Source organism: Mauremys mutica, chromosome 18, assembly GCF_020497125.1.
Source record: "Mauremys mutica isolate MM-2020 ecotype Southern chromosome 18, ASM2049712v1, whole genome shotgun sequence".
NCBI lineage: Eukaryota > Metazoa > Chordata > Testudines > Geoemydidae > Mauremys > Mauremys mutica.
Window position 1 is genome coordinate 20065217 of NC_059089.1, and position 16333 is coordinate 20081549.

The 16333-nt window shown below is 50.0% G+C and overlaps 1 protein-coding gene across 7 annotated transcripts in view; it reads right to left on the reverse strand.

Annotated features, from left to right (window-relative positions):
• Positions 1 to 16333, reverse strand: part of RALGDS (ral guanine nucleotide dissociation stimulator) — a 103324-nt gene that overhangs the window by 16268 nt on the left and 70723 nt on the right. For all 7 annotated transcript variants that reach the window (XM_044992213.1, XM_044992211.1, XM_044992214.1 and 4 more), the window contains one exon: positions 1090 to 1200. In XM_044992213.1, the coding sequence (XP_044848148.1) occupies positions 1090 to 1200 (111 nt within the window). The remainder of the gene's footprint in view (positions 1 to 1089; positions 1201 to 16333) is intronic.

Consider the following 16333-nt stretch of genomic DNA (forward strand, 5'->3'; position numbering starts at 1 on the left):
GGCCTGGCGCCTTTATGGCTCTGGGATCCTTCTCTCAGTGCTCCCATGCAGGGGTTGCCCAGCCGCGCTGCCACTGGAATGTGATGGAGTTAGACAGCCGGAAACAATACCCAGCACTGCATTCCTGCGGGGCCTGTCTGGTCCCCCGGCCCCATGCCAGCTCCCAGGGAGGGGAGAGGCTTTTCGTTGGCCGTGTCAGGATTGGTATGAGAAGGACAAAAAGGATGTCGGCTTCCTCCAAGACAGGCTGTTCAGCAGGAGAGGGAGCCGCTCTTAACCCCTTCTTCTCCAGGGAACAAAGCACCAAATCAATGGAGTGCTGAGTTCCCCAACTCCCACGGGTTTCAGTGGGAGATGTGCGCTCAGCCCTTCCCAGGAGATTGGGGCCCTATTCTGCATCCCCCCACCCCCATCCCTTCCTGATGTGCAAGTAACCACATGGCTCCCCCCCAGGTCAGGCACCTTTTCCTTCCAACTCTGGCAAGGAGCCAGACAAGGATTTGAACTCTCCCATGCACGCTCAATCCAGACACAGCACCAGGGGCTGGTGAGATCTTGGTAGGAGACCCCAAAATGGGGGTGCCCAGTTGAATGCCCAAAGCAGGAAGAGGATGAGGCACATGTGAGCATGTTTCATCAAGCTGTCCTGTTGGGGTCGGGGGGAGGGGTCACACCCACCCCAGAGCTGCAGTTGGCAAATCGAAACATCTGTGTCCACGTTGGCTGGGGTGCTTCATCCCTGGCCCTGACTGCGGTATGCCCATAATCCCCAGCCAGCCACCCACCTGCATGCAGCACAATCAATGCCACAGCGGGTGCAGCGACAGGCCTGGAGAGGGAAAGGATGAATGGATCTACCAGCCGCCGTAGGAAACACTGCCCCAGCATGCTAAGAACTGGGCCTGTGGCTTGCATGGCATATGTCCACTTACACCTGCACCCACCCTGCTGGCACCACAACACCCCAAAGACCACCTGTTGCCATGCTTGGAAGGCACAAAGAGAAGCCAAGGGGTGTGTGCGTGTGGGGGGGGCGGGAATCCATCACAGCGCTAGTCAGAGAGCAAAGGGAGGCTGAGCACAGCTTACCCCGAGCCATCGCTGCCCCTTGTTGGCCGTGTGGTGGAGCTGCACCTTCCGGAGCGATATGCTGTAGATCACGCCGTCTCCCAGCTCTTCTCCGATCTCCTGCGTGGAGCTCTGCCATGGGGAGAGCAAACAGCACCGTTACCTTCATGGCATGGGGGACTTTGCCCCAGGGAATGGCTGGGAGGCCAAGATGGTGATATTTGGATATTTAAATATGCAAATCAGGAGGCATCAGTCCTGGGGGGGGGGGGAGAAAAGAGGAGCAAAGCCTACAGGCACTTCCCTCCTAATGTAAGGAGAGCTCCAGAGTGCTGTACCCGGGGGGAATCCTACATACCTACGGTTAGTATTGGTAAGGGGGCTCCTAATGCACCCCAGTGTTCCAACAGCAGCACAAGCACTGGGAGAAACAGCCCAATAAGCTGGGCCCTCAACGCCCCGTCCTGCAAACTGTAGGAGGGCTGAACCCCCAAAACTCACCTCCTCCCCAAAATTCAGGGGGCCAAGGGCCAAAACCGCAGCCTCGGGCTCTCGGGACACAGCCGCTCCCACTGTCTTTAGGGTGCTCAGCCCCTCAGGCCCAAGGCACCCGACACTGACCAGCGCAAGAACCCCGCCCCTCGCAGCTAACACTTCTGCAGCATTTGGGGCTAGGTCGACAGCACTCCCTAGTGGGTTTCACCCCGGCCGCGGGTGCTCCCAGCTGCCAGAACGTAGGCCTGTTCCATCCACTCTCCCTTCCCTGCCTGGGCCGCTGCCCACTCCGGCCCCCAGAGCACTTCCTAGTCCTTCTGGTAACCACACCGGGGAACACGGAACTCTGTCCTTCACCGCTCGGCAATGCAATCACAACATACATAACAAACAGTCACAGTGAAACCCATCTGCCTGGGAGCGAGGGACGGCACCTGCAGCCGGGAACCTGCTTGGGAGACAGCATCCAGCAGGGAAACTCGGGCACAGGGAGAGCCTGCAAAGTGGGCTTTGTATGCAGACAGGAGAGCAGAGAAAGCTCTAGACACGAGAGACTGAATTACCACCTCCACAGGAGCCACTGCAGTGATGCCACTGCCAGGTTTGTCCCCACCCATTTCTCATGGGCCCATCACCATAGCATCCAGGTACCAATATTTTGCCCCATTCTCGAAGGCACCTTCTATAGACCCTAAAGTGCTTGGCAAATACTAGTGTCAGGGGTTCCGACACCAAACGTAAGATGGATACGTGCTGAGATCCCCTTTGTGCAAAGGAGGGACCTGGCCTACGTCAGTGCCCCCTCATTTTGAGTGGCTCAGTTCGAGTGCCTGACCTGAGGTGCCTTATGCCTGATTTTCAGAGGCGCTCAGGACCCACAAGTCCAGCTGAAGTCAACAGGAGCTGCGGGTCCCTGGCACGGCTGAACATCAGGCCTGTGTTCTCTCACTCGGTCACTTGGAAAACGGGGGGCTTATTGCCTTGCGCCCAGGCCATACAGAAGGGCTACAGCTCTGCTGGGAATCAAACCCACTGGCCCAACTGCAAGCCCTTCAGTGCATCCGAAGACCATTCTGCCCTGCACAGAGGAAGGGTTTGGGGTGGGGGGGGGCAAGTGGCAGCTTGCGCCTGAGTGATCCTGAGGGCTGGCCTGGTCCAGGACGCTGGTTAGGGCATCTCTGATGGTTGCTCTAACTTCTGCCTGCTCCCCCAAGCTCCCCTCCGGCTGGCACGGCAGCTGCAAGGCAGCCTTGAACTGGGCTCTAGGTCTCGAGTCCAAGGAGCCAATTTAGCTCCATTACCCACAACAGCTCCACAGCAGCATATGGCCCTGCCTCCCTACGGCTTGCGGAGGCAAAGCTCCCTCTAGGAGGATTTATCCGGATCCTTTTAAAACACTGGGGGATCCCTCCCTCCCCGCCTTCCCTTCCCAAAATGGCAAAACATGTTGACATACAATAAACCTGCCACTTGTCCTATGGAGACCACACACCTGACACCGATACCTGGCTAAGCCTTTCGAGGGAGAGATTTACCCAGGCTGGGCTCAGAGGAGGCTTGCAGCCAAGTCCCTCCTGAGTACACACAGCACAACAGAGAGAGAGCCAGGCTGGGCACCGCAGAGCGCGAGCATGAGAACAAGAGGAACTGTGGCTAGCGACAGCCCCCCTAGCTCCTATGGGGGTTGTACAATGGGCTCGTCTCAGCCACTGACGTTAATGGAGCCACCCCAAGGGTGGGTTTGGCCCAGTCAGACACCGCACTCTGGTTTATGAGCCATAACACACACCTGAGAAAAGGTGGGAAAGTGGCCCTGAGCGGCCACGGGGACCCCTTGCGCCATCGTTTCTCTAACCCGGGCCGGCTGCTCACCTTCCCACACCTCAGAGGGGAAACACAAAGTTGATGCAATACCGGGGTCGGGCGCACTAAGCAAACAGGCTGGCCCCAGCCAGCTGGGCAGCGACCAGCTCCTGCAGCAGCCTCCGAGGCTCTTTCGCCTGGCTCCCAGTTTCCAGCTGAAAAGCTGGGTTAGGCAGCCAGCTCCAAGAGCCAGCTGCTGCGGAGACGGAGACACCTTGTGCTGCTACAGAAACCAATCCAGTGGGGGAGAACAGCCTGGTTTCCACAGGAGCAGGATCTAACCCCTGTAAGCTGCTCCCATGCTGGAACCCCAACTTCCTGCTCAGACCCAACCAGCTCCCAGCGGGTGGCCACTGGCACTGCAAGGATTTAACCTGGGCATTGGATTGGAGTGGATGCTCCCCGTGAGCAAGCTCTGTATGGGGAAGGGGGAGTCATGCAAGTGGTGGGTCTGCTGGGTAAGGACCTTTCCAGGATTTCTGCAAAACCTGGAGTCCTCAGCCATGGAAGTCCCTCGGCTTCTCCAGCAGGAAGCATTTCTGTCATAAAACCAACCAACCAAGCCACCCTGAACCAATCCCTGCAGGCAGCCATCTCCATCGTAGCTACAGGGAACTATTCCCTCCACTCCACCCCCATTGACTTCACAAGGCATTAGCTTCCAAGCTTAGGGCTAGTCTACGCAGAGTGTTACCCGGGAACAGCTATTCCTGAAAGTCTCCACGTGTGGTTGTGCTTATTCCGGAATAAGAACGTCCACACAGACAAGGCCTTAGATGGGGATCAGTGAAATGGGAATGTGGTTAAGTATGGGCATCTGGAAGAAACACGTGCTCCTCTGAAGTCAAGGCATAAGCCTTAGGATAGTGTGAATTATACCGTCAAATCCTCACATCCACTTTTAGGCCCAGTCTGCTTAAAAAGAATGCTAAGAAATGTCTTAAAAACCACTTCAGCCAGATGGGTTTGTCCCAAATGGTTGATGTTGCCACAAAAAAGACAGACCATGTTCCTGTAATTTACACGCTCAGACATGCAATTTTCCCACTGGAGCAGCCTATTAGTCCATATTCTCTAAGAGTGGTGACCACCAAATGCTTCAGAGGAAGCCAAATCCTGCCCCACAAAAGGACCTATCCAATTGCACAGTGACACACATGGGGTGGGTGGGTTTCCGCTTTGCCTCTCGTGCAATCACCATAATCTAACCTGCAGAGCAAATTCTGCTCTCTAATTACACTGGTGTAAAGCTGGTAATCACTCTGGATTTATGTCCTGATCCCAAGAGATGCTGAGCAGCTGTACCTCCCAGCAAAGGTAATGGGGATCTGGAGGTGCTCAGTACCCGTCAGGATCAGACCCTTAAACTAGTATAACTAAGAGCAGAACTTGGCTCAACTGCTATAAATTCGTGATCCTTCAAAATTCTGCATCAGGAAGACTGAATTCACCTAATTAAAATATAAACAGTCATATATTGGCAAGTACAAAATTTCCAGTGTTTAATCCATGAATCACTTGCAGAGTTGCCGTGCAGCTGAAAGGGAAAGCAATGTTACGACTCAGCAATCAATCCCACTCACGAGTTCCGTATCACATGCAGATGGAATGCCCTGCGTTGTCACATATATGTGCAAACTCCATTTCCTTCCTACTTTGAGTCTGCCTGATTCAGTTATTTTTTTTTCCCCTGATGATTTTTGCGATACCCTCTTCACAAATCACGCACAAAGCAAACGGATATCCGATGGGTATAGGACAGGCATGCACTGAGGGCCTGGGCGGGTTGCTAGGATAGGACTATCAAATATTAAGTCTTTATTCTTGGCATCAGCTTCCTCTTTCCTCCCCATTTTTTCCTGCTGATTGTGCGTTCTGCACATGTTGGTCAGAAACTAAGGAAGCAAAACAAAGCAGAAACACAGAGGCAGCTAAGGCCCAAATGAACATCTGGACTAATATTTCCCAGTGCATTTCCCCCCTACTCTGCAATTTAGCAGAAACAGAACAGGAAGTTGGACTGGGAGTGAGGTGAGATCTAGCAGTCTGACTGTGGTACTGAGCACCAGGACCTCTGGCGTTCTAATCCCAGCGCTCACACCAACCCCCTCTGTGACTTCCGGCAAGTCATTTGCAGCTGAGTTTACCCCAAGTAACTCCATTTTTATGACACCATGGGCCTGAGCTCTGCAACTCCCACTGACCTCAGCTGGAGCAGTGAGAGCTCAGCACCCCTGAAAATACAGCCCAAAGTGGCGCAAGTTAGGAAAGCAAAGGCGGCGGCTCTCAGAAACCAGTGCTCACTTCTGAAGTGCTTGGCTGTTGGCCTCAGCCTATCTAGTTCAGCGTATAATCCTGTCCTCCTCTGATGGCTACATTTCCAAAGGACCTCCGATTTCAAGGCATATGAAAAAACCCGCATTTGCTTAATTAGGTGGGTGTTGAATGTACAGTTATGCACAAACTGCAGACCTTTTGAAAAGGCATCTGTAAGTTTCCTCTGCAGTTTCACCACAAGGAACATAAAAGCAGAAATTCACCTCAGATGGCTTGGCTGGACTGTTGGAAAAGTGGGAGCATTTTTAAAAAACTGGTTCAAAATGCTAGAAGCAGTGTGGCTTAGTGATAGATCACTGGACTGGGACTCAGGAGACCAGGGTTGTATTTCTGGCTCTGCCGCTAGCCAGCTGGATGACCTTGGGCAAGCCAAGTCACCTCTCCGTGCCTCAGTTTCCTCCATTTACAAGACAAAGTGATCCCAACCTTGTTTGTAAAGTGCTTGAGATCTGCATTATAGAGCTTTGAATCCCAATGTTTTCAAACTGAGGTCTAATAAAGAAGCATAGCAAACAGCCACAGCTGCAAGTCTGCAGCAAGGGTATAATCCTGATAGAATGATGTTCTCCTCATAGAACAATTAGAGTCAAAGAGAGGCCGCCCTCAAGCTCAGCTCCACATGTAGGTTACATAAGAGCTAAACACAAAAAACGTGATTTCCAAAAAAAAATAATTGTAAAATTCCAGTGGAAACAGTTGTTTATAAACAGACCTTCCCCTGCAGCATTTGCAACCCACAGAAGGAAGCAGTGAGAACCACACAATGAAACCAGCCAAGAAGCAAAAGCGAAATTGACTTTGTCAAGTCTCATTGGCCAACCTGGAGAACGATGCAAAAACCAAACCGAGCGGCTCCCAAACAAGTTTGGGTTTTTTTTTTTAAAACGTCTTTGAGATGAGTCAATAAGGTGAAGGAGGAGGGGAAGTGTGTGACTTAATTTAAGTGTGGGCATGACAAAGCCACTGCAGGTGAGATACAAACAATTAACATACAATTACCAAGACCTAAGAGTTAACTCATCTGCCCATTAGTTCACACTTAGCCCTCAGTAAACACAGGTAATGAACTGTTATTAAAAAGGTATCAGCCTGCAGTATGGGTGACAGAGACAGAGGTGCTTAGAGAAGCTGTTTTTACACTGAGGCATCCTGGACAGCATCTGGATTAAATAAGACGACTCTGCTTCTCTAACACCTTCCAGCTGAGGAACTCAAATGTTTTAAAGCCTATTACTGTTTATTATGTGAGCCTAAGTGAATGAGATCCTGCATCCTTCCCCAAGAGAGACCACCACTCTGTTTACACAGATAGGAAAAAATAAGACAGTGGAGCTCTTACTACCTCAGGGTAGATCTGGATCCACAATTCTGAATAAATGCAGCTACTCCAGCGGCAGTAGAGGTGGAGGCTGCCATATAGGCCAAGACTCAAGTGTGTTTTACCCTCATCTCATCTAACCCTGTCTACAATCCACCTTCCACCACTGGCTCTGCACCTGCTGAGAATTAACAGTCCGAGAATGCTAGTGTAGACAAGATTAAGGACCTGGTTCAAAGCCCATTGAAGTCAATGGGAGTCTTTGCATGGAGTTCAATGGACTTTGGATCAAAATGTAGGTGACTTTTTCCAAGGTCAGTGAAAGTAAGATTTCCGGTGCCCCATTCTAGACGGCGCTCGCTCATTGATAACTTGGGAGGAGTCCTTCGGAGAAAGCCAGGAAGCTTCCTCTAGAAATCTGTTCCCCCTATGCCCATTTCCCCCAGGGTTCACACAAGCCCTGAGTTAGGTTTCACTCATTCACTGAAGCAGAAGCCTGGGTTCACCAGGCTGAACTGCAGTTACTTCTGAGCCTCTTGCATAAGCCACAACATATAGCCCTGTTTGAAAGGAAACAAAAAAAACCCCTCTCTAGCGAGAGGAAAACAGCTTCATTTCTGTGAATCGGACACAAAAGCAGAAGCTCCGCCTTGTTCTGCTTGTCTAAAATAAGAATCAGCAACGCAAGAGGTTTCCTTAGGGGGGTTTCCATGCAATGCCAGAGAGCAGCAATACAAGCAGCAGAGTTTCGTTTTCCCCACCTCTTGGGATTGTCCTCCCCTCACCATCCACACACAGGGATATACGCCATTTCCTTTCAAGTGCAATGCTCAGGAAGAGGTCGAGAGAGACCATCCTACTCTGATTTTTGAGCCAACCCCATCCCCATAGTATCCAAGGGCCAAGGACACAGGAAAGATGCCCTGTGTAACAACAGACCAGGTCTAGGTTACTGCTAGCATGGGCCTTGGTTGACAAACAACTTAAGGTGCCAGGAATGTCAGACCCCCATCTGAAGTACCAGTAGGGCACCACTTGCACCTGGGGCAGCATGTAGGGCCAGCCTTTTTGAGTAACCACCACAAGACATGAAGACCTCATGGATACCTACTGAGCTAGAACTTTGCCCGCCAGGCCCTGCTGTTGTCTACTCTCTGGGGGTGGGGTTTCACTGTGCAGAGAGATGGGGCCTTCACAGACACGGAGGCAGAGGTGCTTTAAATCAGTCCCCTCTTTCAATCATTACATCTTTGTTAACACAACGGGGGAAGGCGCTTTGGAGAGACCCAGCGACACTGAGCTGATGGTCACTGGAGCCAAGATGGAGCAGTCCTTTGGAAGCTGAATCTGCCCTGGGTGGTGGGAGCAGACGGGGAGAACAGCAACAGGCTCCACCCAGCAAGATGCGGACCACAGCCGGAGTGGTGTGAAGTGCTTGCATTCACTTCCTCTGAAGTCCAATGGGAACTGCGGGTGCCCCACCACTGCCAAGAGGACGCACGCCGCAATACAGGGCACATACACACTTCCACAACTCCCTTCATCCCCAGTTCTCAAAGCACAAATGTTGAACAGCACCTCACAAGCCCACTGTGAGGAAGGCAGGCATGGCTGCCCCCATTCTACAGATAGGGAAACTGAGGCTCAAAAGCAAAGCAGTTGTGAAAGGAACCCAAAGATCCTGACTCCCAGTCTCCTTCTCCGGTCTCACTGACTGGAAGGGGAGACAGGGCCAACATCCTTTACTGTGGGTTATATACTTCTGCGGCACCAAACCCACTGTAGCCTCCAGCGGCTCCATCCCGGAGAGCTAATCGCTCAAGCACTAAAACAATAGTGTCAGGAAGTTAAACAGATGGAGGTGTATTCTTCCAACTCTGTGGAGTCTCTGCCTTCCTTCCTTCCTGTCCCTGAGCCACTTCAGTCAAGGAACAATTCTAAAGCCCTATTAAAAAGTAACTACAAAGGGGAAAAACAGGAAGAGTATGAAACAGGGGCCAGAAGCTAAACTTGAATGGGGGTGGGGGAGCAGAGGAGAAAGGTTTTCCCCAAGACATGGGAGCAGCCAGTCGCCCCATCAGCTGCTTGGCTCTGCAGGTCAGGATTTCCTGACACACTTAATGCACATTTTGTTTTACTTTAGGCGTTAAGAGCAGAAAATTGCAGTCCCTGGCCCCAGCTGAGACAGCCTGAGCTACTGGACCCAAAGGATTTTCAATGACTTTAGAAACCTGGAGTTGCCCCTGGCTGAAATCAAGAGCTGGGAGATACCCATGAACCCCTCCTCTGTCGGGAACCAATGCAGGCATATTCGCCAGTATTAAGTCCAGTCTAATTTTAAGTGACTTGAGGGATGGGGCTCTCGTCCCTTTCTTCGGGGGAAACTATTCCACAGCTTTCTCCATTTTGACCAAGATTCTCCAAAGTGACCAGTGGTTTTGGGTGCCCAACATGACACATACTTAAGGGGCCCAATTTTCAGGCCTGAAGAAAAAAAAAAAAAAATCAGGCCTTTTTAAGGCATCTCAAGTTAAGGGAGAGGGATAGCTCAGTGGTTTGAGTATTGGCCTGCTAAACCCAGGGTTGAGAGTTCAATCCTTGAGGGGGCCATTTAGGGATCTGGGGCAAAAATCTGTCTGGGGATTGGTCCAGCTTTGAGCAGGGAGTTGGACTAGATGACCTCCTGAGGTCCCGTCCAACCCTGATATTTTATGAAGACACCCAAAATCTCTAGCCCCTTTGGAAAAATCTTGGCCTGAGTTACTGAAATCCACACTCATCATTTTGGCAGGAGAGAACCCCAATGGCACCGGAGTCTGTTACAAGGGAGCCTTTGCAACTTGCACAAGTGAGTCAGTGGCTGGGGATTAGGAACTAAACCTCTTAGTTCCATACACGAGGCAGTGTAGGGAGCCTGAGTTCTCCTCTGGTCTGGTTTCACTTCTAAAGGGGTTTTAAAAAAGAAAATCAAAACTGCTTTGTTGCACACAGTCTCTTCATCAGCTGGAGACAGTGGGCTGGATTTAAAGGGGTGCTCAGCAGTCAACTCCCCACTGCCTTCAGCTGGAACCACAGGGGCTCAGAGCTTCTGAAACTCAGGCCCATTACATGGAACACACAGGAGAGTGGGAAATGCAGCTGCACTCTGCAATGAGACAGCAGGGGCACTGGATTTAATCCAAACCCCACGTCCCCGCACACAAGAATGTATGAGGGCCACTCGTGCACTCAGACAGTTGCACCTTACGTGAAAAACTATACGGACAAGCTTCCCCAGAGGCAGGACTTCTGAGGACAGACAGGCATTCTGGGAAGTGCTCCTTTTCTAGGGTGATGAAATTCATAAAAAAAACAAACCTGAGCCCTGCATGTTTCTCCCTCCACCCAAGCTCGGGGCAAAAAAGCACCCAGCCAACACAGCAATTTCAGCCCTTGCTCCATGTTTGAGCTTTGTGTTCTTGTTAACTTAAGCATGCATTTCCACAATCTATCTATAAAGGCAGCCACGCATGGCAACATACTGCTCACACAAACGGGCACAGCTCAGGGCACAAGGAAGAGGAACCAGAATGTCACCGTGGGTGGCAATTAGCACACAAAAATAATAGGTATCACTGCATCTGATTAAACAGAGAGAGTGTCCAACGGTAACTCACTCCACTTCAAAGGACTCAAATGACGTAGATCTGACCCCCAACGCAGGGACACAGAGCAGGAGATGGAGAGAGACAGAGGTGCAGAGATGGAGTGTCTAGACACTAAAGTAATGGGTGCATTCGAAATGCAACAACATCATTACAACTTAGAGACGAATCAAAACCATAATGATTTTTCTGTCTTCTTCCAGCCATGCCTCGGGGGTTTGGTTCAGTTCCCAGGGAGCCAGTACTTGATCCATGGGTTTTTTTGGCAAAAATAAAACCTGCCCATGCCCAGCAATAATTTGAAAACCAAGACAAAGCTACCTGCATTTTTGACCATCACTATTCGCAGCCTTGATAGGCCAAAACTAGAACCACTTATCTGTCCTCAGTCCTGCTGCTAACCTAGGAACGTGTATAATTAAAATGGGAGCCAGGTAAAAGATACCAGTAACCCTGGTTTGGAGGCATGTGGGGAGGGCACAAGGGGACTGGGCTTACAAAAATCAAATGCTTTTGTTTTGCAAAACCTAAATCTGCCACTTAGTTTTGCTCATCTCTAAAATCAACTCGGACAAACTAGAGAGTTAAAGGTTCTGTGTTTAACCTGGATGGAAAAAAATCTCTGCACTGAAAGCATGAACCCAAAAGCTTGTCTTTTTCACCAACCAAAATTGGTCCAATAAAAGACATTCCCGCACCCACCTTCTCTCGACTAGAACAGAAATACGTCCAGCAGATGTGACTGTTATGGCAGTGCATGCACGTGACCAGGGCCCCTTTGTGCTACACATGGTGTTCAAACACATAGGGAAGAGAGTCCTTGCCCCAAAGAACTGAAAAAAGCAGAAGAGGTTTTTTTCTCCCCTCTTTTAATCTATGAATAAGAACTAGGTATCAAAGGATGAAAGCTATTAATTTAAAAATCTTGAAGGATATGGTAACCAGAAATCATCAGTTCAATTTACTTAGTTTAATAAGCCGGTTAGTTTTAAATGCAAAAATGTATTTTGACCCAAAAAAACAAACAAACACAAAAACCACACACACACACCTTTCTTCTTATATATCCAGCACATTTAAGGAAGTTGTATTTAATAAACAAATTAAAATGCATCTTTTGTGCACTGAATTTGAATTTCCATCCAGAGCTTGACACAAATCACAAGTATGAAAGGCATCATTCACCATTTTCTATCACAAAAAAAATCTGACCCCCCCCCCCAAATTAAGCTATATAATTGTTTAAATAAATGTGTACAGAAATAGTGTAACCTTCTGGTTAGCAAAAAGCAGCACCAATTTTAGTGCAAAGGTTATAATTAGTTGCAAATCAACATGTTTTAATGGTTACCAACCAATGAGAATCAACCTCTCTTTAGGGAAATAACTAAAGTACACATGCAAAACACAATTAAAATTGATGCTTTAAATCAAGGTTTCCTGATGGTTGATTTAAATCATGATTAAAATTGGGGCTTTAAATTGCTGTGATTTAAAAATCAGTCCACTCTGATTTCTAGCTGCCTGTTGAGCTCTTGGGACAGGAGTGGAATGGGGAGTTTCTCTCCTCTTGAGGAATTAATCCTCAGCCCTCTCCACAGGGACCAATCCATTCTTCTCCTATCCCATGCACCATTCCAGAGCAGCCACTCAATGCAGCTCCACTACTCTGTAAATAGCCGCCTATTCAATAATCCACTGGCTTTAGCTTGTAACTTGTCTGTTGGCTGCGGTTCAAACATGGTTTAGCTGTGCAATTCCAATCTCATTTCTGTTTTTTCCACACACGCCCCCACCTCCCACTCCACTGGATGCCTTTAATGCAGACCTGGTTACTAAAGTGGTAATAAAGATCAAGTCAGTGCCTGGGTCTGGGGAGAGGAACCAAGGATCCTTGTGTCAGTGCTAGCATCTCTAAGCCACAGACATTCTCTGCGGATGAAGACAACTGCCAAGGGATCTGACCTTGCCTGTACACAAATTGGCACTGGTTTACTTTAGCTGGTGCAAGCCCCTGTGGGGACACACTTATTTCAGTTTAAGGGTGGCTGCTTCTAACTGATTTAAGCTAAACCAGAGCAAGCCCTACAAACTCAAATAAGAGTGTCCACACAGGGATGTGCACCAGTTTAAATAGCATTACATTCTGATCTTAATTACTCTGGTGTAAACTCTCTGCCTAGGCAAGCCCTAAGAGTCAAGAACTCCAGCATTTTAAGAGCCCTGGTGACCCCAATTGTTTCTCTTGGCTGTCATCAAATCAATTAGCAAAACATTTTCCAAACAAAGCACCCACTAATTTCAGGTGCCCAACTTGAGACACACATGGACTTTGTTCAGAGGTGATGAGCACTCAACTCTAGCAGAAAACCAATGGGCGCTGCTGGTTCTCACACCTCTGCGAGGTAGGCTGGTGTATGAGACAGCGGCAGCCAAAGTCAGTGGGCTGTTTTGAAAAGTCAGCCAGAATCTCTCTACTTCCGCTTCTTCCCCCTTTACAGGGAGGATGATTTCACAAGGCCCTAGATACCCAGATTCGTTTGTACCCTTGTCTGGATCAGCCATTGCACCTGCACTATGTAACGGCACTGAAGCAGCTAGCGAAGGGTTACCCAAAAGATATCCTCAATCCCCAGCACCCCATAGAAAGTCTATGGCCTGAGTGCTCTGAATGCTGCGAACCCCAGCCCCATCACTGATCTGGATGGCATGGCAGGGTCAATGCACTCGGGTAACCCAAGTCAATGCTGCTACTGTATTCATTAAAGCAGAGAGGGTCTCATTGTAGTCTAGCCAATCAAAAAACCACCATCTCTCTCGCTCTTCTTTTTTTTTGGGTTGTTATTTAGAGTGACCCAATAAACAGCTGAAGCAGAGCAAACGCAGGAAAGGTCCATTGAACGGCGCGGCCAGCGCAGGGCTGTTTGTGAAAGGCAGGGGAGAAAGAAAACGAGGGCTTTTGTTCTCTAGCCATGCTCCCCGCCCCCGACTCCGGACACAGCTGACGCATGACTCCTCCATTTGTTACTGCTGGGCTTTCTGGGCTGTTCTGCACTGCATGAGGGGGTTTAACCCCCCCCACACCCACTCCCAGCCCCTCCCCACAGCCTCCTGACTGCCCAGATTTCATGCCAGAGCCCTATGCTACAGCATCTCCTTCGGCTCCACCGCAGTGAAATGGGGATGTGCCTGGCGATGTTGATTAGCTGGAGATTTTCCTCTCGGGTGGTTCCCTCCCAGCCCCCAGAGTCAGTTCTGACATTTGGAGGAGGGGGGTGGGGGGGGGGGAGCTGGAGGGGAGGAGACCCGACACCAAGCGCTTTTGTTTTGTCATTAGGAAAATTTCATATTATTGGGATTGCGGAGATGGCACCCACAGGCTGGTAGGTGCTTGCAATCGGGTAAGAGTCACAGGCCAACCACCTAACATCAATATCTGGAATTAAAGCCGCCTGATTTTCACGGGCGCTGAGCTACCGAAGATGATGGGAGCTGAAGGTTCTCAGCACCTTTGAGAATCAAGTTACTCTCATTTAAGGGCCTAACCTGTGCACGGAGCAGCCTGACTGTTAATATTCTGACCACAGTTCCTGCCCGAAAGGGTCCGAGGGCCCAACCCTGCGTTCACTACTGGGAGCAGCCCCAGCGAGGCACAGAAGAGTACCCAGACAGTAAGCGCTGGGCCCTCAGCGAATAGACCTAGGACAACATCAGGGCTTCAGAACTGCCTGAACGTAGCCCCCTGCTCCCCCTCATCCCTGCTCTGGCTGGTCAGCATTGCATTTGTGGATGCAGAGCCTGCAGTACACCCTGCCCCAGCACCACCCAAAGGCTGATCATTTGAAGGCGCAGCCAAGAAATCCCCGGTAACACAAAGATTTAAAATCAATATTCTAGGGTGAGGCAGCTTTTGCCCAAAGGCCATTTCTCTTGCACCGAGATAGCGCTTTTGAGGCCATGTCTACGTTCCGGGCACGACAGCAGCATGTTACAGATATTAGGGACTGCCTTTCAGTCATGTTCCCAGAGCACCTGCAGCTCCCACTGCACAGAAAATCAAATGAACACTGAGCAAAGTCAACTCATCCTTAGACACAGCAATTTAACAAGCCACTGCAGACACATGCTAGTGGGCTAACTGGGCTGCTCCTCCCACTCAAAAACTTTCCGGAGCTGGATTAGCACTTGGTTTCCCTTTGCGGGGCCTCATTCACCTGCTCTGGATTACCAGCTACCGGCAGCCACAGAGCCTTATCCCCTCAGTCTGAATTCCAAGCCACGTTCCTGTTTAGAATGATTTCTCTAGGGCAAGGACTGCTGGAGAGGCCTCGGCAGCCCCAAAACAACAGCTGCTGGGATCCGTAGGCAACATCCACCGTCACTGCGTAAGCACTGGTGTGCAAGAGAGGCAGAAGTGCCTGCCTTCCACCCAGGGTTCTTTGGGTTTCAGGGTCCGAGCGGAAGGAAGGACCACCCTGAACTGCCCCTTCTCACTAGATCAGAGCTTTGCGGGGAGGTTCTGAACTCTCCAGCACCCCACTCACTTTCTCTCTTCACCTGCATGGGACTGGACTGGAGAGGGAATTACTTCAGTGCAAAAAAAGGGTGTTACAGCACTGATGGCCCCAGATCCAAAGCCCCAAGAAATTCTGACAGTTTGGAGAAGATGCAACTCAACAGCCAAGCATTCAGGGGCTTGTCTGCAGGATGTCCAAAGCTTCCCAGGCTCATTCAGACCCATCTACCCATTAGCAGAGATGGGTCTGAATCAACACGCCAGGGCCAGACACGCTCAAATCTGGGGGCATTCAAAAAAAAATAAATCCCAAGATGAATGTTGTGGCACAATCCAACATGATCAGAAACACTGCAGGAAACAGGGGCTTAGCTATATCACCCCGCTAACAGTAAACCATAGCCATGTCCTGAGTCATTTAGATGCTCACAGAAGCAAGAGAGGCGCCAGTGCCTACACTAAGCTAAGCTGCACGGTGGTGACCAGGACACCATCACTAAACGACAGCCGGGAGACAGCCACCGAGCTGCAGACTAGCAACAGGCAATGGCGCAGCACCATCCATCCGGAGGCTCCAGCCAAGTGATTTAAACACCAGAGGCAAGGAAAATGTAACCAAAATATCCACTTTCAAAAGTGCAGCTGAATAAAGACAAGCAGGAGGAAAGTTCTGTCACTTGACCAAACAGCCTTCCCCTGCCCTGCTTTCATTGACATCCCTGGGAGCTACGTGGAGAGCAACCGGGGGAAGATCAAGTCAATCCTGGCCTTGCTCACTGTAATAGCTACGTCCTGCAAATCCTCCATATGCTCGTTTCCCATCGACTTCAACCAGAATTTGGTGCATGCAGCCAGACCCTGCAAGAGAGAGGAGCCAAAGGCAGAACCATTGGCAGACCTTTTTGAACTTTATGGTTCAGATAAAACAAACCTAGGGCTGAATCGCCCCAAGTTTTTGGCCTGAGCTGAACAGGATCCAAGTTTCCTCAAAGTTCCAGGGGTCTGGAGTCAGGATTTCAGTTCAGTTCCCCTCTATAGTTTTGGCTCAACTAAAACAGTCTTGCTTTGTCCAGTTTCACTAAGAGATGGAAT